Below are 21,279 nucleotides of genomic sequence, written 5' to 3' on the forward strand. Positions count from 1 at the left end.
GAATAGTCTCAGTGGTGGGGTGCACATTTTTATTCTTATTATTTATGATTATTACTTTGTCCAAAGAAAAAATTAAAAAAGAAGCTGCTTCACACCAGCTCAAAAGATTTTGTCTTGCCTAATATTGCCTATAAAACTTTATCCAAGAGTTTCCAGGCAGGGATCTGTGCCCCATCTCCGCCTACAAGAACCTTTTCAGCTGGAGGCGAAAGGGAGGGCAGACATGGGGCATCCCGTGCTCTTTGCCACTCTGCTATTGCTTCTCCTGGCATGCTGTGATCTTTCACTTAAATCCACTAATCCTTGATGCCGTTCCCAGATTAACTAATTCTTTTTATTTTCCCTACACCTTCTTGTGTAACGAGAGCCAAACCTACACAGCCTACACTGTAGGCAGCACAGCAGCTCGACAGATACATGCTGAGAACGCGAGAAGCAGGTGAGAGGGTAGTAAACAGCTCCTTAAAAGGAGCAGGGCCCAAACAGTGACAAGACTCGTTGCAATTTTGAACCATCCACGACCAAACCTGGGGCTCTCCTGTTGCTGTTTCGCCCCCCATTGCATATCGGCAGGGCCAGATGAGGCCCTAAACTACTGAAGGTAATAGGGCCCTTTATATGTCCAGCTGTCTTTTGTCAACAACAAATTGTCGCTGTTTTTCAGGTTGAATATAGGCTGTATGGTAATTTATGGACCTAATGGGTATCTGAAGCCATTTGCACATAACAAATAGGAGCCTACACAACACAGAACACTGTTGCTGTATGTAGGTTTTGTTTTATTTCTTTTTTATCTTATATTTTGGAATTTTTTTCTTTAATTTATTATGGGGGGCCCCAAGAGAGTGGGGCCCTAAACTATAGCTTGTTTAGCTTATACGTAAATCCGGCACTGCATATTAGAAATAATAATAATAATACAGTAATAAATAATAATAATAACAATAATAATAATAATAATAATGATGATGATGATGTAATAGTAGTAGTAGTAATAATAATTTATTTATACCCTAGCCACTCTGGGCTGCTCCCAAAGGAATACTGTATTAAAATCACGATAAAACATTAAAAACTTCCCTAAACAGGACTGCCTTCAGATGCATTAAGGGCTACACCTCCTCGACAGGGACTAGAACCCTTCACGTAAAACTACGCTTTTTCGAAAGAAATGCTCCTTCCCGCTCTCCGTAGTAAACGCGTAATATTTCCGGGTTGGCTGCCGGGGTTCAAGGGTCACCCAAGAGCGTTTCTTACTTGCATCTTCAGCGCTTCCGCGATGACCTGAGCCCCGCTGACACATTCTTCTTCCTGCCCTGCCGGAGCCATCGCTTCCACAACCGTCTTTACCCGAGGAAAGGGAGAGACAAGCGGCAGGCTACTTTCAAACCACGCTGAGGTACGGCTCCATCGGCCAATGAGGGAAGCGCTAACCGCGTGATTGACGCGCGCCGCCGTTCAATAGGAAAAGGCTTCGAGCCTAGCTAATAGGTGGGGGACGCTAAATGGGCGGAGCCGTTGGAGCAGCCCGCCTCAAACCACCCCGCACTCTGACGGAGAAGACTTGGGCGGGGGGGGGGTGGAACGCTGCGAAGAAAGGCTCTCGATTGGCCTCTTGCTTAGCCAATCCGAGCCCGCAAATTGGGAACACGGAAGGCAGATGCGTGGCTGAGGGTTTTTTTGCTTATTTACCTGACAGGGACTCGAGGCGGACTGCAGATAAAATAAGAACAAATGAAAACAAACATTAAAAACAAACATTCATAGAATTGAAATTATCAATCTGTAATATGTGTGTGTATATATATATATATATATATATGTATGTATGTATGTATATGTGTGCGCGCATACACACGCGCGCGCATCGTATTAAAACATAAGACAATAAACAAAAACACCTCATTAAAAGCAGCCAGGTCCCCAAAACCTGTTCGAAGAAGGTCTTCACCTGCCAGCAAAGGATAAGAAGTTAATGATCTGCTTTAATGGATGTTCCTGTGCTATATAGTTGTGTAATGTGTCTGCTGTGAAAAATTAGCAGCAACTCGGGATGTTTTCCCACACATGTTGCGCTTTGTAGTGGAGAAGGGGGACCGCACTCCTTGCTCTTATCAATTTCGAGTTTTTATTTAGCTTTTATAGATGTTTTCTCCATTGCAGGGTTTTATCAAATGGAGTTTTTTTAAAACAAAAACATGTTTTAATGCTACTGCAAATTGCTTTGAGAAGCTGCCTGACCTCGAAAAGCTGGATTTTTTTTTAAAAAAAATTATATTATCAGGTGCCTCTTTGTTAAACTTGGTACCGTTTTTAACACAGGAAGCTGCCTTATCCCGAATTAGACCATTGGGTCCTGCTAGCTTAGTGCTGTCTACACTGACTGACAGCAGTTCTCCAGGATTTCAGACAGGTGGATCTCCCAGCTAGCCCTATCTGGAGATGTCAGTGGTTGAAACTGGGACCTTCTGCATGCACATGGTCTATTCTTGAACTACAGCTTTTCTTATTTTAAGAAAACTAAAAAAACAGACTTGAAAAGGGATATTTTAAATGGGCAAGCTATCTATCTAAACCACTGTGTAAGATTCCTAGTGATAAGAATTACATCTTCCCCATCTGTATCTTGTCTTTCAACAGCTGCACCAGCAGCCGGAGTATGGTGAGAAACTGAAGTTTCCCCACGAAGCTCTCACAACTTTCATGCAAATTATTTCTAGATATGATGACACTTAAAAACTGGAGAAGCCAGTCTATTATTTCAGTACATTTCAAGGCGTAGCATTCTGTTTTTGTCTGTTCTGCATTATGAAAATAATGTAGCAATCATGAATAAATGCATGGGTGTGGTATAGATGGGTAGCACTGGCATTTTCTAAGGCTGTGTTGTAGAGTATTATGCCTGGGATTCATAGGAACACATGCTTAGTTCTGCACAGTGCTTTTTTTCTAAAAAAAATGTTTAGGGGTGCTCTCATTTTCCTGTTAATATTAAAATACTGCCCCTCGATGAGGCCATACTTAGATTCACAAAATGTTTAGGGATATGCGTACCCCTGCGTTCCCCCAGAAAAAAAGCACTGGTTCTGCGTGTCCAAGGGGGCTGTAGGCTTATTTTTATTGAATAATAACCATGTGGCAAAACCCTTTGAAACTGAAGGGACTTTTGAAAGCTGCTTATAATATCGTGTGAGAGTCTGCAAATCAAAGAAAAGAGACCCTGGTGTGCTTAAATAAGGGATTCGGATCCCAGCGTGTTCATGTATATATGTATGTATGTATGTTGATTGATTTATGATGGAAGGTTCTAAGGCTTATGGCCTAAGCTCCCCACAGGTTCTCAGGGCAGCTTACAAAAAGTTAAAAAGACAGTGAAACACATTAAAACAGAAACAGTAAAACACCAAAATATAAAAGCAGCCAGTGGAATTAAAAACCAAACCAAGCAACATAAAATAAATGTATTGCTGATTAAAGAATCTGGTAAAAGAAGAAGGTATTTGCTTGGTATTGAAGTGACATCAAGCTCGGTGTCAGGCAAGCCTCCCTGGGGAGAGTATTTCATTATGGGGTGCCACCATCAAGTAGGCTCTTTCCCCCAATACACACTTCAAATGATAGGGGCATTAAAAGAAGTTTTTCTTGAAGATCTCAGGAGACAAGTATTCTGTGTTACTTCTGTAATACAGAACTTTGCAGAGGGAATGAGTACAAAAATGTTTTATTACAAGCATTTGTTTCTAGTAACCTCAGACTGTAGTCTAGTTAGAAAGTAAGTGGTTGGAGACCCTCTAAAGGGTATGTGTGGGCTGCATGCGGGGGGAGAGGAAGGAGTTTAAGGAGAACTCGTTTTCATTCCTGGAGCGCAGGCAAAGCTCATTTCGGTTTCCCGTTGGGAGTTGGCTTCAGAATGAGAAGCCATTTACCATTTACAGTTTGTCTGTGAACAAGAACACAGTCTTCTTTGTTTTTTGTGTTCTCATGCAGAATGTTTTGTCACAGGATAAGAGGAACATGCCCAGTCTTAGGGCGGATTTGTACATTTGTGTTTCTGATACGTCAATGCCACTAGGAGATCACTTATTTTACAAAATCACTCTTAATAGAATTTTATCACATTGGTTTTTAAAGTTTTGGTTTTTTAATCATGTGACTTTACCAGGTCCTAAAGTAAGACTAGAATCAGATTTTAGCTCAGACCGAAAAATATTTCATATTATTACCCATCAGCAGACATCACATTATTAGAAGCCAAAATGGCCAGATGCCTGGTCCTTTGCCAGACATGTTTAATATGCAATTGGCAAAGCTCCAGCTATTCACCACTGTTACAGAGGCAGAACTATCCTGCTCTAGAATCTAGATAATCTGGATCTGGCCTTTGTCAGACACAAAAGACCAGACTTGTTTTGTATTTGGTCTGCTCTTGTAATTTTGCTTGGAAAGGAATATGGCACCAGTAGCTGGAGAATGGGCACTGGTATTATTGAAGGGATAACAATATCCATTGCTTTATAGTAGTCCAAAAGGGAACCATTTGCCCATCCCACATGGAGGTTGAAGTGGGTATTGCTAAGAGGATATATTAATTATATTTAATCCTCTACAGACCCACATGTATTGGCTAGCAAACAAAAGAAAAATGGCTTGTGCCTGTTCTTCAAAATGCAGGGCTTGCAAATAAAGAGCTCCAGTAGCAGAGTTTAAATCCCGTCATTAGACAGATTTAGTGAAGCCTAGGAACAGGCTTTTAAGCCTTTTAAAACATTCTAGCTACTTTTATTCTGTAAACCTATGTTTTTTGTAAAACGCTAATAAATATCTTATAAAAAAAATAAAATAAAACATTCTAGCTACTTGAGGCAGCTGGCTTCCTTTTAATCCTGGTGCAAAGAAAGAGATCACACACTAAAGTAAGTTTAAAATATAATTTACTTACAGGCATGCATTGTCCTTAGCAGTAAATAAAATACAGGTAAATGTTCTTGGGTAGAAATTCAGCAAAGACAGCTTCAGATACGTTTGCTGCCTTGTTTGCAATGCTGAGAGAGAGAGCGGGGGCAGGGAAAGAAAAGAACAGAAAACAAGTCTTACCTCGTCCCTTTCACTGAGCCTTAACTGGTCCTTAAACCCTTCATGTTCTAACTATCTTTGTTAGGTTTGGCTGCAAATCTCCCACATTCTTGTATCCTCCACAATACTTTTTTTCAGTGGAGTTGCATATAAGAGGACCATACAGGAATATATGCTTTCCCATCCCTAAAAATCAGCTTCATTTTTCTTATCTGCTAATGCAAGCAAATAAATGCAAAGCTGATAAAAGGAATCTTGCTACATCCATGGGTGTTAACTTAGTAACACACACACGTACGTTTCTGTATTACTTTTTGGCACGCAACATAACATTATCCTGCAGGACTGGATGTTGGGTGTTTGTCCGTGCCTTTGGTCCTACGCAGGGTCATTTGTATTTTTGTATAACTGAAAAACTTCCAAGGGCCAAATGACAGTAATAGTGCCAGGTTTTAGTTCACTTCCCAAATCCCTTTTAGAATTATATTCCAGCATTTCCCATGCTTCAGTGGTAAAAGTTGATCGAATTGAACATAGTTCAATAGTAAAGAACATGGGTAGGCAAACTAAGGCCCGGGGGCCGGATCCAGCCCAATTGCCTTCTAAATCCAGCTCACGGACGATTTGGAAATCAGTGTGTTTTTACATAAGTAGAATGTGTGCTTTTATTTAAAATGCATCTCTGGGTTATTTGTGGGACATAGGAATTCCTTCATTTATTCCCCCCCCCCAAGTATAGTTCGGCCCCCCAAAAGGTCTGAGGGACAGTGCACCGGCCCCCTGCTGAAAAAGTTGGCTGACACCTGGTAAAGAACAACAAAGCACAATGACATGCATTGATAAAATGTTTTTCTGGACTGATTGTTTTTTTAAAAGGGCATTTCAGTTTGACTTGGGTGTACTGATGTGCTGCTATCTTTACAGCTCTCTTTGTAAGGCAAAACTTTATTACTTAGTTTGTCGATATTCATGTATCAAAACGTCTTGCCTTTGCTAACATAAAGCTTTTTGGATCCCTTTTAAATTGAATCTTGATTACAACGTATTTATTCTTTTCCTGTTATTTTTTGCCCTTGGAATTTTGACATGACACTCTGTGCTAAACACTATAACCCTTCCGGGACAAGCAGCCACCACTGCAGCTGCCACTTAACCTCCATTTGTGTCAATGGTGTTTGAGCTAACTCTATTGACATGAAAGAGGCTGCAAAACGGCTTGATGGACTGTGCCAAATGCACGCCGTTTATATCTGTCCATTTTGCAGTGACTGACTGCTGGCTTCCTGAGGCAACTGACGCTCTCAGCTTTCCAACTCTGGTACAGAATCTGATAACTGACATAATTTCTCAAACAGAAATGCATGAACAATTGGTGCTTTTAACAGTGGGCACTGTCCTGGCTATTGTCCAACGCATGCAGCCAGAGGCTCTTGCTTATAAGAGATATTAATTCAGGCACAAGCTCAGCAGCACAATTCAGGAGTTCAGGAGCAAGAAGTTCAAAAGGAACAAAGGTGTCCCAAGAAGTTCCCACACCCCTACTGCCAAGCTTTTAAAGCTAAGGATTCCCTTGCCTTGCGAGAATGCCAATATTCCAAGCACATTTTCTGCTGGGGCGAGTGGATCTGCTCCCATTTGCAAAGGTGGTGCCTGGTTCTAGGTGACAAGAACACACCGTCCTGTTCTAGCTGCAGTTCAGTCACAACCTCCTCCTGTTCATCCTCCCCCTTCAGCTGGTCGAAGCCCTCACCAGCCTCCACAAAGGCTATGAGCTCCAGAGGAGAGAGCTGCCGTCATTCCTCCTCCTCCCAAAGTGACTGAAGATGGTGTGGGAAGGGGAGATCTCCCCTCCTCCAACCCAAGTTGGAACTTTGAAGGACCCCATGAATGAACAGTCATGTAGTCAAACTGCCATCTTCTGGAACCATGGTTAACAATATCCAAAACTGCTTAGAGGGCCAAGAAAACCAACCAGGTCGTGCTCCCACTGTTTCTCTCCTGGAGGATGTAATGAGTTGGTGCTATTTTTGTAGAAAAAGAGGAATTCACCAGGAAAGCCTCCCTTGTTCTCTTATAATGACAATGGTGTCCATCTGAGAAGTGCCAGAACTGAGTTGAGTTCTGGATGGAAAAAGAAAAACCCTGTACAGTTAAACCTTGGTTATCGAAAATAATCCATTCCGGAAGCCCGTTCGGCTTTTGAAATGTTCAACAACTGAGGTGCAGCTTCTGATTGGTTGCAGGAGCTTCCTACACTCAAGCAGAAGCTGTGTTGGATGTCCGGCTTCTGAAAAACGTTCAAAAACCGAAGTGTTTACTTCTTGGTTTTTGGCGTTCAGGAGCCAAAACGTTCCAAAATGGAGGCGTTCGGGATCTGAGATTTGACACTAAGGAGTCAAGGTGACCAAGGCCGATCTGGTCCCAAACTGGAGCCTAAAGCGAGAATGAAATGGGTCAAGACCGTCAGTCTCTCCAAGCACATCTGAAGCTGACCTCTACCTCTCCAACTTATTTGGCAGATTCTCTTAATAATCCCCAGCCTACTGCTTCAGGCCTTGTTTGTTCTACAAGGATCTATTTCATTGTTCAAGGAACATCTTTTGCACATTGCAGTATAAGTAATGCTGACTACTGCATACTTTTCATTCCCTCCCACCTTCCCTGCCTCCATTTTGGGGCTTGTCAGGAAAAGCTGGTGTCAGCAGCCTCATGTCCAGAACCCTCGACATCTTTTGCAGAATGTGTCACATTAATTGTCTTCAGAGATGATGGTGCTTTAGACTTTACTTGCTGGGTGCCAAATAACCTGCCACCTTGGGAGTCAGCAAAGTTATGTTGCTGGAACGTATTTTAATGTTCAAAACAAGCTAGGCCCATTATAATTTTGGCATTAGCCTGAAACTATTTGTTGTACAGTAACAAGGCAAATGCTTCTAGTAACATAATGGTGATTTAGCAACTGTATTGTGAGTTGGTGTGCAGATTTGCAACTTGTAGAACTGCATTTTGTACATTCTATACAGTATTGGATTTGACAGGGTAAGTGTTGATACAACAGTATTTGTTTTAAATTGTATCCCACTTTGTCTTCAAAGAGAAAGCAAAGTGGCTAACACTAAGACAATATATTTTTTTTAAAAACAAACAAACCAGTAATACATATAAAACAACAAAGAGTAAACATGGCCGTCAACTAAAAGCCCCCACCAAAAAACATTAATTAATAATACTTTGCAGTGGTGGGGAGGGGGCAAAATCAAACTGGCAGGTCAAAAGCTACTGGAATATTCAAAGATATAAGTAAAAAAAATACTTAGCTCAGTGGATCCTCTTTTCATATCAGCTAGGATTTTTTAAATGGAATCTATCACTCAAAATAAGCACAAACTGATTCAGCTTACACTTCATCGCAGAGTCTATGTAACCTGTATTTTAAATTGGTCCCCCCCCATTATGTTTTTACTGTGATTTTATTGGTGTTATCTGCCCTGAGCCTGGCTCTGGCCGGGGTATAAATAAATTTTATTATTATTAATTATAATGTATTTTTGTAAGCTTTGCTTTTGTGAGTTCTTGCTGCAAGAATTAGAACTCCACAAACCCCTGTGCACACCCCAAACACAGTGTGCATAATTTAAATAGACACCACCTATCAAAAAGCAGTTGGAGCTGTAGAATGGATCTGTCTTAAAACTCTTTGCAATTGAATCATCTCTTAAGAAATGGCAAGATGCACTCGTAAATTACTAAAAGAGGACATTTCCAGGAGGGAAATAAATTTCCAAAATAAAGTGTGATTGCTGGGATAGCTCAGTTGGTAAAAGATTGCTGCATTGCAGGGGGTTGGACTAGATGACCCCTGTAGTCCCTTCTGGCTCGACAATTCTATGATTCTGGCTTTGCCCTTTTATCAGAACATATACAGTGTTGGGGTTTGCTTTAACACTTGTGACAGTATTACCTAGAGATAGTTAAATTATCTACTGTAGGTGCTATCCTCTCCCAGAAGCAGAATAGCTCCAACATGACTTATGCACATTTTTATCAATTAGTATATAATAGGTGCTAATATTTATGGACCATCCTGTGAGAAAAGGGGGGGGGCATGCAATCTAGCAATTGTAATACCCAGTTTGAGTATTACAAGTGGATCTCATCACTCTGCTCTCAGTTCAATATGGTAGCAATAGACAATGCATCTTCTTGCCTTGTTGGTTTGGGGTACCATGTCCAGTTCCGGGCACCACTTTCTAAAAAGGACAATGGCAAACTGGAATGTGACTGGAGGGTGATCTGGTGAGGATCTGGAAACTAAGTTTGATGAAGAATGGTTAGAAGAACGGTGTATATGTAACCCAGACAAGATTAAAGGTTACATGATAACTGCTTTCAATATACAAATATCTGAATGTTACCGTATTTGTTGTTCCAGAGGGCAGGAGCTGAACCCATGGATGGAAATTTCAGGCTTAGATTTCATCTCAATCTTAAGAGTTCTCTTTCACCAGAGGCATATAAGGTGATACAGTGGTACCTCATGTTAAGTACTTAATTCGTTCCGGAGGTCCGTTCTTAACCTGAAACTGTTCTTAACCTGAAGCACCACTTTAACTAATGGGGCCTCCCGCTGCTGCCACACCACCAGAGCACGATTTCTGTTCTCATCCTGAAGCAAAGTTCTTAACCTGAGGTACTATTTATGGGTTAGTGGAGTCTGCAACCTGAAGCGTATGTATCCCAAGGTACCACCGTCCTGGACATCAATGACATCTGTCACTGATGCTGCAGCTGCATTGTAGATCATCCACTGGGCAGGGCATTGGGCTAAAGACATGCAAACCCTCATTCCAACCCAATGATTTTACTCAAGTATGTTCCACATAAATATGTTGTTTTTTTTCTTTTAGATTCATGGGTGACATCCCTGTGGGCAGCTGCTGCATGCTCGTCCTAGTCTGCTTCCAAGTTCTCTCCGCAGATGTTCACAGAGGACATTACATTGCTGCTGTGTACGAACATCATGTCATCCTCAATCCCAATCCAACAGGTATTACCAGTCGACGGTCTGCATTACAGCTGATGAACAGAAACCTAGACATTTATGAAGAGCAAGTAATTGCTGCTGTTAAACAGGTACCACAATAATTAATCACCTTGCGAACATTGTAAGTAACGCGTGCCTAAGAGATTAATTGGTTTATTGTTACAGGAGCTATTGTAGGCATATATACTGTATTGGAGGTTCTGGATGAAACAGAATTTTGAGCAAGTTCTTCCAGAGTCACAGAGCTCCTGTGTTTTTCTTCTATAATGGCTTTCCTTTTGAAACTATTAGTGAATAACCTACTAGGATGTTGAAGAGACAGCATCTTATCTTAGCTTTTTAATTTTTAGATTGACTGAGAATGTGATGATTTGAACAGGATGCACTCATACTTTCCCCTGTGAAGGTGCTTACCTTTGAAGTACCGTATTTTTCGCCCCATAGGACGCACCGGCCCATAGGACGCACCAAGTTTTTTGGGGGGGAAATAAAGAAAAAATATTTATTTCCCCCCCAGGCGCTTGCAGGGCAGGCAGCGGGAGAAGCGCTCTTCTCCCTGCCGCCCGCCTTGAGATCAGGTCCGGGGACAGCTGGGAGACACGCTGCGCCTCCCAGCAGTCCCCGGAGCTTGCGGGGCAGGCAGCGGGGAGAAGCGCTCTTCTCCCCGCCGCCCGCCTTCAGATCAGGTCCAGGGACAGCAGGAAAACGCGCTGCGTCTCCCAGCTGTCCCGGAGCTTGCAAGGCAGGCAGCGAGGAGAAGCGCTCTTCTCCCCGCCGCCCGCCTTCAGATCAGGTCCGGGGACAGCAGGAAGACGCGCTGCGTCTCCCTGCTGTCCCCGGAGCTTGTGGGGCAGGCAGCGGGGAGAAGCGCTCTTCTCCCCGCCGCCCACCTTCAGATCAGGTCTGGGGACAGCAGGAAGACGCGCTGTGTCTCCCAGCTGTCCCCGGAGCTTGCGGGGCTCGCGGCGGGGTCTCCCCGCCGTCAGCCTCCAAACCACTTCGGGAGACAGCAGGATGGCGGCGTTCCGCCTCCCTCTGTCCCCCGACCTTGTGGGGCTGGCGCTGGGGCTCTCCTGAAGCCTGGAGAGCGAGAGGGGTCGGTGCGCACCGACCCCTCTCTCTCTTCTGACTTCAGTGAAAGCCTGCATTTGCCCCATAGGACGCACACACATTTCCCCTTCATTTTTGGAGGGGGAAAAGTGCGTCCTATAGGGCGAAAAATACGGTATCTTCCCGATTTTACTTCTGTGAAATGGGCATTTTGTTGTGCTTTATGGGGGCAAGTAGGTGGTTTGCTAGCTGAGGCTCAGACCTAACCTCTGCCTTTTGATCAGTTTTTCTGAGCAACTTACATATTGATTATTGCAGCAGTGCCCACAAGTTTCAAATTTCCAAATGGGCACACGGGCCTAAAGAAAGTTGGGTACCCCTAACATACATCTTGCTTGGATGCCCTGCACCTGCAACTGAAGGTTTTCCTAACCCAGTGAATCCAGCACACAGTTACTTGTGTGGTGTTTGCTACTGAAGTCAATAGACATGTTACATAAACAGAGAGCTTTTGATCCTTTAGCACCATGTTAAAGCAGCCGCCACACTGCTTCAAGAAGGCAAGGATCCCCCTTAAAATCTGCATATGATACAGCTGTCTGTGTCTAAACGCTATGTTTCCTTCCAATCTAGTTGAATCATTTCATACTTCCAAACAGTTCTGGTGTAAATCCCCAAAGCTTTGGTGAAATTGCTTCTGGGCAAGATGTTTGTGGATTTTACCCAAAAAGAAACTGGAGAGTGTTTTGTTGTCATTCCCTCATTTCCACATATCATCTTCTAATTCATAGTACAGTAGTAGGTTCAAGGTCTTACAACTATCGTTAAAAAAAACACAATTTAAATGGAAGTAACACAGTGTTCTTGTGTGTTTTGATTATCAGTAACACTTGAATGAGATTAATGCAATCTGCATAAGCGTTTAAGTCTTCTTAAAGAGATTTCAAGGCACCTTTCCTTTTTTTAAAATTCTGACTGAAAGCTGTCTTTATTTTATTGTTGTTTGTTATCAGGGAGCACAGATAATTGTCTTTCCTGAAGATGGAATTCAGGGCTTCAACTTCACCAGGACTTCTATTTATCCTTACTTGGATTTCATTCCATACCCTGACTCTGTGACATGGAATCCATGCAAAGAATACTTGTTCAATGACACAGAGGTATCTGTTATAACTGTTGCAGAACTGGAAAAAACTGGATATTCTTTGCTTTAGTGGAATATATAGAGTGACACTCTGTTCCTTAATAATATTTTGCTGCTCTATTTCACTAGTGCTTTCTGTTGCACTGCCCGATGCAATATTGGCCCTGCATCTCAAAGCATTTTTGTTTACAGTCAATTTCAATCTCTAAGTATGAAGTTAAGGTTAATGTAAATGCAATCAAACTGCCAATTTCTGTAAATGCACACCCATTGATTTCTATCAGTTAACTATGTTTGGCTGTTAATAGATCTCCTACCTGCTACAGATACCAAGCACAATCACATTTAAACTTACTTTTTGCAGAGAGCTGCAACTAAGTTAAGATGGAATTGCTGTAACACATTTTCCCCTGAAGATTTAGAATGTATTTGGAGCTAACACAACAGTTTCTGAACAGAACAACGTTTTGTACATTCAAACTACATATGTAGGTTTCCATTAAAAACAACAAACAAAACCCAACTTTCTTATTCCAAGCTAGACAACTGTTATGGTTAAGTATAATACGATTTTCAAGAAATCTGTGGTTTAGATCGTTATAATTCTGGAAAATCTATCCTGACTCCACCCAAGCCTTAGGTCTTTTGTGTGCAGCAGAAGAAATTCTGTATGGTGCACTGCACAAGGATCACAGACAACTCTGTCAGCTGTGGCAGTGTTGATCACTTCCTGAGCCGGACCTGGATTCAGTTTCTTCAAACAGGTGACAGGGTGCTGTCAAAATGTATGGTTGGTACATTCGATCAGAATGTGTATAGCCTACAGATCACAAAGCACATCGCTGCAAATGTAACATTTGGGTTTGGTTTACCCCACAGAACGTGATTTTTTTGTATAACGCTCACCCCTGCTAGAGTAAGCTGAATTGATAAGAAGATAGCTTTCTTAGGTTGAAATCCTACACAGGCTTATTTGGCATAAGTCCCATCGAACCCACAGTGTCATAGAATTGTAGAGTTGGAAGGGACCCTGAGGATCATCTAGTCCAACCCCCTGCGATGCAGCTGGTCTATATGGGGATTGAACCCACGACCTTGACATTATCAGCACCCTGCTCTAACCAAACGAGGCTTACTAGCAAACAGAGAAGTATACAGCCGCAGTGTCAATTATATTGCTGACAGAGTATGCAGGATCTTATAAAGCTTCAAGTTTTGAAGTGTTCCAAATGTTGCATTTTCTTTCAAAATCAGTTGAATAAAAAAACTAATACCGTAGTTTTCGCTCCATAACACACATTTTTTTCCTCCTAGAAAGTAAGGGGAAATGTCTGTGCGTGTTACGGAGCGAATGCTTCCCTCCTCCGTGGCTCGCTTTGAAACAGCAAAGCGGGAGAAAAGCCGCTGAGTGGGGAGCAGAGAGGGACAGAGAGCCTGCTTCTTTAAAGGAGCAAAGCGGGAGAGGAGAGGAGCCGCTTACATGAGTGTAAGCGGCTTCTGTCCGGTTGGCTCCTTTAAAGCAAGCAGGCTCTCTGTCCCTCCCTCCTCCCCACTCAGCTCGCTAAATAGCAGGAAAGATTTTCAGCTCGCTAAGCCGGGGGGGGGGGAGGAGGGAGAGAAGCAGAGCCTGCTTGCTTTAAAGGAGCAAAGCGGGAGAGGGGAGGAGCCTTCTCCCCTTATACCCCTCTTCTGCATTATTAGCAGCATCCTTCTCCACCCAGCCCACGCATTGTCCCTTGAGTGCTTTTCCTTCCCTCCCCATTTAAATGTGGTTACAAAGCACAGATCCACATGGATCCTCAGGATTTTTGCACTGGGTCACCCCAAATTCACCATCAGATCACATAGCATGTCCATGGCTACAGTTTGCACCAAAAAAATCACGCACCAACTGTTGCCTGGGGCCGCAGTGGTGCAAAAACGTGGTTACAAACATGGATCCACATGGATCCTCAGGATTTTTGCATTGGGCTACCCCAAACTCACCGTCAGATCACATGTCTGTGGCCACAGCATGAACCACAAAAATCATACATCCACTGTTTCGTTTAGAATATTTTTTTTCTTATTTTCCTCCTCTAAAAACTACGTGCGTGTTACGGTCGGGTGAGTGTTATAGAGCGAAAAATACGGTAATCTTTTTTGATTTCCTCCAACTTGCATTTGCTAAAAATTTCCCTACTTTTAAAAACAACAACAGCGTCTACTGTCACAAGGTTGACTCCAATGAAGTCATTGCACGAGTGGAACAACTTCCCCATGTGCAGCAGAACATCCTCTCTCCCCTCCACCTGTTCCCTCCCCAAATCTGCTTGGTGGGGGACCCAGAGCAGATTCAGAGGGGCTCTGTGAGGGAAGGAGAGACCAAAGTTGCACTGCACGAATGGAAGTTGTTCCACTTGCAGAATGGCTTTCCTGAATACAACCTAAAGAGAGAGATGTTGCCTCTTCCGGTGGTGCCAAAATTAGATCTGTCAGCCACTTAAAATTTATTTAACTAAAAAAAAATTCAGTGCTTTTAATTTCTCAATATTACAGTCCCTCTAACAATAGCATTCTGAGATAATTAATGAATAGAGAAGTTTCAGCACAGTGATTTAATGTTTTGGAGATAAGTCCAAAACATATTGCCAAAATCAGGAAATGACCACTGAAGGCTTCAGTCACCTCTGCACACTTACTTCTGAGTAGAGATGTCTTTCACAAGCACTGAACATCTTTTCATAGGGAACCATTATAAAGGGGGGGAGGGAATCATGTATACAAGTATACATGTTTAATTTGTGTTTGATCCAACAGCCAATTAATAGAGGACTGCTCAATGCTAATATCTATTGATGCAACAGAATATGTATTTACTTTTTTGCCCCCTAGGTTCTCCACCGACTCAGCTGTATGGCACTGAAGAATCAAGTGTTTTTAGTGGTAAACTTAGGAACCAAGCAGCCCTGCACTCACAGTGATCACCGCTGCCCACCAGATGGGAGATACCACTTTAACACGAACGTAGTATTTAGTGACAGTGGCACACTCATAGCCAGATACCGAAAACAAAACCTGTATTTTGAACGTGCCTTTGATACTCCGGCAGAGGTAGATTACACTGTTTTCAATACGCCTTTTGCAGGCAAATTTGGAGTTTTCACTTGCTTTGACATCCTGTTCTATGAGCCAACTGTGAAGCTTATCAAGGAATACAATTTAAAACAGGCTGTGTATCCTACTGCATGGATGAACCAGCTTCCGCTGCTGTCTGCTGTAGAATTTCAACAAGCATTTGCAGTTGCTTTCAACATCAATCTTTTGGCAGCGAATATCCACCGTCCTGACCTGGGTATGACAGGGAGTGGTATATACACAGCCTCAGAATCATTCATTTATTATAACATGGAGAACGATAAAGGCAAGCTTATAGTGGCCAAAATCCCTATTACACCACGGCGTGAAACCAACAATAACATGCAAACATGTTTTTCAAACTCCCCTATGGACCATCAGGTTTGTCATAAGGAGCATCAAGAAGCCCACTGTGAAAAAGCTGAGACAGGAGCTCAGGAAGCTCCACCTATATTTCATGGCGAAATGATGTATGACAATTTCACTTTTATGCCCATAATGGAAGCTGAAGGAGAGATCCAGGTCTGTTCCAATACTCTGTGCTGTTCCTTAAGTTACCAGAGACTGTTTGTATCAAAGGAACTCTATGCTTTAGGAGTATTTGATGGCCTTCATACAGTTCATGGAACATACTATGTACAAGCTTGTGTGTTAGTGAAGTGCGGCACCCTGGACTATACGAGTTGCGGGCAGGAAGTCACAAAGGCTACTGAACGGATAGATTTTCAGCTGCAAGGGAATTTCAGCACTGCTTTTGTCTTCCCTCTCTTGCTGAAGTCTGGCATCACTCTGGACTTTGCGGACTATCTGGGGTGGGAAAAGAACCACTATGTCATGCAGAAAAAGGGAGCATCTTCTGGCTTAATAACGGCTGGTTTATATGGACGATGGTATGAGAAGGACTAGAACAAGCATTTGGCGCAACCAAAAGTCATGTGTCAAAATGAATGATTCAGGAGCTTAATAAAAGGAGATTATTGTCTGATGGAGTTCTTGACTTGAACTGTGTATACCTGAAAAGTAATTTTAGTTTGCATGAATTCATAAAGGTTCTTTATCAATGAAGTGAAGGACATGAGGCAGGAGTTGATAATGCAGGTGAGCTGCAAGCGAGCTGCCGGCCAGCTCTGTGGAGCCTCCTTTTATTGACACAATATGCAAAGCCAGGCAGATACATTTTGGGCTGTGACCTTTACACATCTTTCAGTCCCGAGATCGTGGGGTGGTACAAAGTTATTCTGGCACCTGTTTCCACCGCGTCATTTTCCCCTTGTACAATGTACGACGAAAGAGACAAAGGTCACAGACAGGACACAGCAGACTACTGAGACCGCAAAAGGTTAGACAGAGAGCAAGATGTTCAGACAGCTGTGGCCTTATCTGTGAGGGGGAGTGTACTCCGCACCCCAAGGTCACACGTGCAGACAGCTGAGGCTGCCCGCGGGCGGGGAGTGTGCTCCACACCCAGCGATCATTCCTACATAAAATTCCAAGGGTCCACAAGCTTTGGCTGATCTCAAAAGGGTTTGTTCTTAGCTCTGACATCACACTAGACTCGTCACATACAACTAGCTGCCTGTTGTCACATGGAATCATAGAGTTGGAAGGGACCCCCTAGTGTTAATCTAGTCCAACCACATGCAATGCAGGAAGCTCAACTAAAGCATCCAGGACAGATGGCTTTAAAAATCCAATGAAGGGGAGGTCCACCACCTGTGTTCTGCTGTCAAGCAGCTCTTACTGTCAGAAAGTTCTTCCTGATATTTAGCTGGAATCTCCTTTCTTGTAACTTGAATCCATTGGTTCAGGTCCTATCTTCCAGAACAGAAAACAAGCTCACTCCATCTTCCATGCGACAGCTCTTTAGATATTTGAAGATGGCTGTGATATCGCCTCTCAGTCTCTGCTTTTCCAAGCTAAAACAAACCCAGCTGCCTCAACTGTTCCTCATAAAGCTTGGTTTCCAAACCCTTGATCACCTTGGGCTACCACTTCTGCACATGTTCTTGCTTGTCAATATCCTCCTTAAATTGTCATACCCAGAACTGGACACAGTTCTCCAGGTATGATCCGACCAAGGCAGAATATAGCAGTACTATTACTTCCATTGATCTGGACACTATACTATACTTCTGTTGATGCAGCCTAGAATAGCATCAGCTTTCTTTGCTGCTGCATCACACCGTTGACTCATGTTAAGCTTGTGGTCTACTAAGACCCCAAGATCACATGTACTACTGGCAAACTAGTTGTCCCCCATCTTATATTTGTGCAGCTGGTTCTTCCTCCCTAAATGTTGCCCCATCCAGACCACATTTTACCAGCTTCTCTGTAAGAATATTTTAGGGGACTTTGTCAAAAGCCTTACTAAACTTAATATACACTATGTCCACAGTAGTCTTCTGATCTACCAAGCTTGTAACTCTTATAAAAAAAAGAAAAGAGATTTGTCTGTCATGACTTGCTTCTGAGAAACCCATGCTGGGTAGGTTAAACACTTGTGAACCGCCCTGAGATCAACAGATGAAGGGCAGTATACAAATTTGAATAATACTAATACCAAGTAGAAAGGACTTTTATAGTGAACAGAAAGGATGTTGCAGAATAATATGTCACTATATTAATAAGATTCTATATTAAGTGTTGTGTTCTAATTCCACTTTCAATAACAGAACCCCACCCCCCAAAAAACATCAGAAGCTTTGAAGGACTCCACTGTGAAAGATATTTATAAAAACAACAGTTTTACCTTGCACTTCATCTTTTTTTTCCTGCCTAAAAGAATGAACTTGAGGAAACAAGAGAAATGTCAAATGTAATGCTAATTTATGAGTAAATGCAAAACAAATGTATAAATAAAAGCACTGTTGTTCGCTGTTGTAGCATGTCAGCATCACTCACCAGCAACAGCAAGTTACCTACATTAGGAAAGAGAGGCTTATCAAAAACTTTCAGACGGACAAGATCCAGCTATTTCACAGCTAGAGTGGTAATGCTACCAAGTTCTGGTGGAATTAACAGTCCTTTCGATCAATTAGTAAGCCATCCATTCCATTTTATGCAATGCCACAGCACATTAAGGAGAACGACATGGAAAAGCAAAGGCCCCAGGCTTTTCAAATTATCCAACAGTAATAATGCATATGATCAATGATCAAAAGGCCTCCGGAAGATAGCTTAGTTATCTGAATGATTGATCTTTGCTTTAGAATCAACAGGACCAAAAAGGTTTTATAGAATAGGATTTATAAATCTGAGGTATTCAATGAAGAGAAGCCCTTTAAGGAATTAACAATTATCCCACATAGATACACGGATTATTCATTAAATACAACTCTCACATCTGGGTTTTATTATACTCTGTAAAATATACACAGGAATCTTGATGTACTCAAAGAGTGCAGGTAAATACAGTATTCAAGCAGTCGCTATTTATATGTACATGCTCATTAATTCTTCAAAAACCCACAAAATTATCAAATAGATCAAAATACTGTCCTGTGTTTCCACACTATGTTCAGAAAACAAGCTGATAATTTACAATGGCATTAAGGTTTCCAGTTTCACAATACAAAAAGGATAAAAGAAGGTTGGGGTCAGTTTATAGCAAGTCATTTGTGTTTTACCTCAACATGCAAGAATATGTTCTTGCATGTACATAAGCAAGTTATAATTAAAAATGTTACTTTTCAATTAAAGCAGAACCAAATAAAGTAAATACCTCTATTTTAACAAATTTCATTTTAGGATCGAGAAATGTATTCCATTTTTCAGTTTATTCATTTTTTTTACAGTAGCCTGTTATAAATTAGACAAACTCAAGGCAAGCTGTAACTCTAGCTGAAGGACTTGGAATACATTTCCAAAGATTCATCACTGTACCTTTTTGATGAGAGGGAAACCATTTTAACCATCCCCCAGTCACATCCTGTGCCATGAAAGCTTAGGAGGGTTTTTTTTTTTAAATTAAAAAAATTATATACATCATAGAGGCACAAATCTCATGTCATTGTATATGATGTAGAAGACTGGGCAAGCTGTAGAAAATGCCATTTCCCTAAGGCAGCCTAGCAGGGTGTCAGGATTTTACAATTCTCATTTTTGATGCAGTTTTGCTCATCCAGATAATTACCATTCCTGTATTTTGAATAAAAATATATATTTAAAACAGATTTATTTTCGTAAAAGTAAGCTGTGCAATAAATACTGCATCGCTGTCTCATCTCCCTTTTATTATACTACTGTACAAGTTTCACCCTGACTACTCCTGGTTAAGCCAGTACAGCTTCAATACTATAAGATTGTGACAAGTTCCTTTTCATTTCCTCTCAGAGAAACAAAACTGAAAATTAAGTCGTCCCCCCCATGGTACATTTAACTGTGTTGGGAGGCTGTTAGGTGATTAAAAACAAATAAGACATTTAAAACCAAATCTAACATTAATTGTCAGAAGTAATTTAGGGGTTGGTTAAGACTATTACTTATTTAACCTATTCAACTTTTCAAAAAAAGTTTTTGTTTTTTTTTTAAATTAAAAAAAGTCTAAGTTATTCATTTGGTCCTTTGGCAATTTGCTGCACAAACAACGCCTACTGTACCAAACTCAATTATTGCCTTAAAAATGATCTTGGTAAGATTTAAATCTATTGTCTTCTTTGCTGTATAACTTGTTTATTCATTTAGACAGACAATGGTGCACAGCCTTTTTTAGGATTCTTCATGGCACCATGGACAACCTAGTACACTGCAATTAAATAATATTTTGTGTAATTTTTCTTTTCTTTTGCACCATGGATTTGAAGCATTTCCTTTGCATAACCTGCTTTTAAAAGCCTTTGGGAAGTTGCACAAATGTTTCATGTGCACCCATGTTTGTTAAAAAAAAAAAACCCTCTTCTGGGTGTCCCTTTTTTATATTCAGAAACTGCTTTCTCCAACAACACAATCTTGAAATTCAGCAAGTGAGTTCCTCTTCTGACCTCCAAGGAAGCTTCTTAATAGGTTTCAGAATCCGAGTCATTAAGTTCATCTTCTTCCGTATATGGGTAGCCATCTTCCCTGCCAATGTTGTTGAAACTACAGTAAGAGCTATGTTCACTCCTGATAATAGGCAAGGAGTCAAAGGTGACAGTTTTTGAGGTGTTGGTGTAATGATTAATGGCATTGAAAGTAAGGGAAGGTAGCGTGGTGCTTGACGAAACAGGCATCATTGTGGCCAGAATGAGAGCTAGGCAATCAGCAACATCCTTATTGGGAGCACAGGCCAAAGCTGGTGTATAACCTAGAGTCAGAATAAAATCATAAATTTTAGTTTAAGACACACCCAAAATTTCAGATATCACCCCAAAGTCCATTCACTTGGTACAGCAGCAAAGTACGATTTTGTTATGCTATACAGTTGTACCTTGGGTTCTTGAACGGAATCCGTTCCGGAAGTCCGTTCAACTTCCGAAAACGTTCGAAAACCAAGGCACGGCTTCCAATTGGCTGCAGGAGCTTCCTGCACTCAATCGGAAGCCGCGTCAGCAGCGTCGGACGTTTGGGTTCCAAAGAATGTTTGCAAACCGGAACGCTCACTTCCGGGTTTGCAGTGTTCGGGAGCCAAAAGGTTCGAGAACCAAAGTACAATTGTACTAATTAAAAACTGGATTATGTGGGTGACAGACAACTGTGTCCGGCTGCCAAGTGGGAATGGGTTTCCATTTGTGCAATGGGACTCTGAGTTAGTGTGCCACCCCCCTGATCTAGCGCAGCTTGTTTTAGACCAGCCACAACTTGTGTGACATCCAAACTGTGCTGAATGGAAACAAGTCAACTTCAAACCACAGTTTATAAAGCTGGTTAATTCTCA

General features: G+C 41.9%; 3 protein-coding genes across 7 annotated transcripts in view; 1 reads left to right on the top strand and 2 right to left on the bottom strand.

Moving 5' to 3' along the window:
• HACL1 (2-hydroxyacyl-CoA lyase 1) overlaps window positions 1-1,356 on the bottom strand; it is a 32,157-nt gene extending 30,801 nt beyond the window's left edge. For all 3 annotated transcript variants that reach the window (XM_053359554.1, XM_053359555.1, XM_053359558.1), the window contains exon 1: window positions 1,258-1,356. In XM_053359554.1, coding sequence (XP_053215529.1) covers window positions 1,258-1,329 — 72 coding nt within the window. In that variant the 5' untranslated portion in view covers window positions 1,330-1,356. The remainder of the gene's footprint in view (window positions 1-1,257) is intronic.
• BTD (biotinidase) lies at window positions 1,310-16,417 on the top strand. Of its 2 annotated transcripts, XM_053359564.1 has the most exons (4): window positions 1,310-1,399; window positions 9,981-10,206; window positions 12,181-12,327; window positions 15,186-16,417. In XM_053359564.1, exons 2-4 carry the CDS (start codon window positions 9,985-9,987, stop codon window positions 16,332-16,334), a joined length of 1,518 nt encoding a protein of 505 aa, XP_053215539.1. In that variant the 5' UTR covers window positions 1,310-1,399; window positions 9,981-9,984; the 3' UTR covers window positions 16,335-16,417. The 2 variants fall into 2 exon arrangements, with proteins under 2 accessions (XP_053215539.1, XP_053215540.1); XM_053359565.1 differs by lacking the exon at window positions 12,181-12,327.
• A 2,340-nt stretch (window positions 16,418-18,757) lies between these two features.
• Window positions 18,758-21,279, bottom strand: part of ANKRD28 (ankyrin repeat domain 28) — a 91,945-nt gene continuing 89,423 nt past the window's right edge. For both annotated transcript variants that reach the window (XM_053359759.1, XM_053359758.1), the window contains exon 28: window positions 18,758-20,709. In XM_053359759.1, coding sequence (XP_053215734.1) covers window positions 20,423-20,709 — 287 coding nt within the window. In that variant the 3' untranslated portion in view covers window positions 18,758-20,422. The remainder of the gene's footprint in view (window positions 20,710-21,279) is intronic.

This window comes from Podarcis raffonei, chromosome 12 (assembly GCF_027172205.1).
Source record: "Podarcis raffonei isolate rPodRaf1 chromosome 12, rPodRaf1.pri, whole genome shotgun sequence".
In the NCBI taxonomy this organism is placed as follows: Eukaryota; Metazoa; Chordata; class Lepidosauria; order Squamata; family Lacertidae; genus Podarcis; species Podarcis raffonei.

Coding starts and splice junctions, on each gene's coding strand:
- BTD (XM_053359564.1), top strand. CDS start 9,985: ATGGGTGACATCCCTGTGGGCAGCTGCTGCATGCTCGTCCTAGTCTGC. Junction 10,207..12,180: donor TAATTGCTGCTGTTAAACAG/GTACCACAATAA, acceptor GTTTGTTATCAG/GGAGCACAGATAATTGTCTT. Junction 12,328..15,185: donor ACTTGTTCAATGACACAGAG/GTATCTGTTATA, acceptor TTTGCCCCCTAG/GTTCTCCACCGACTCAGCTG.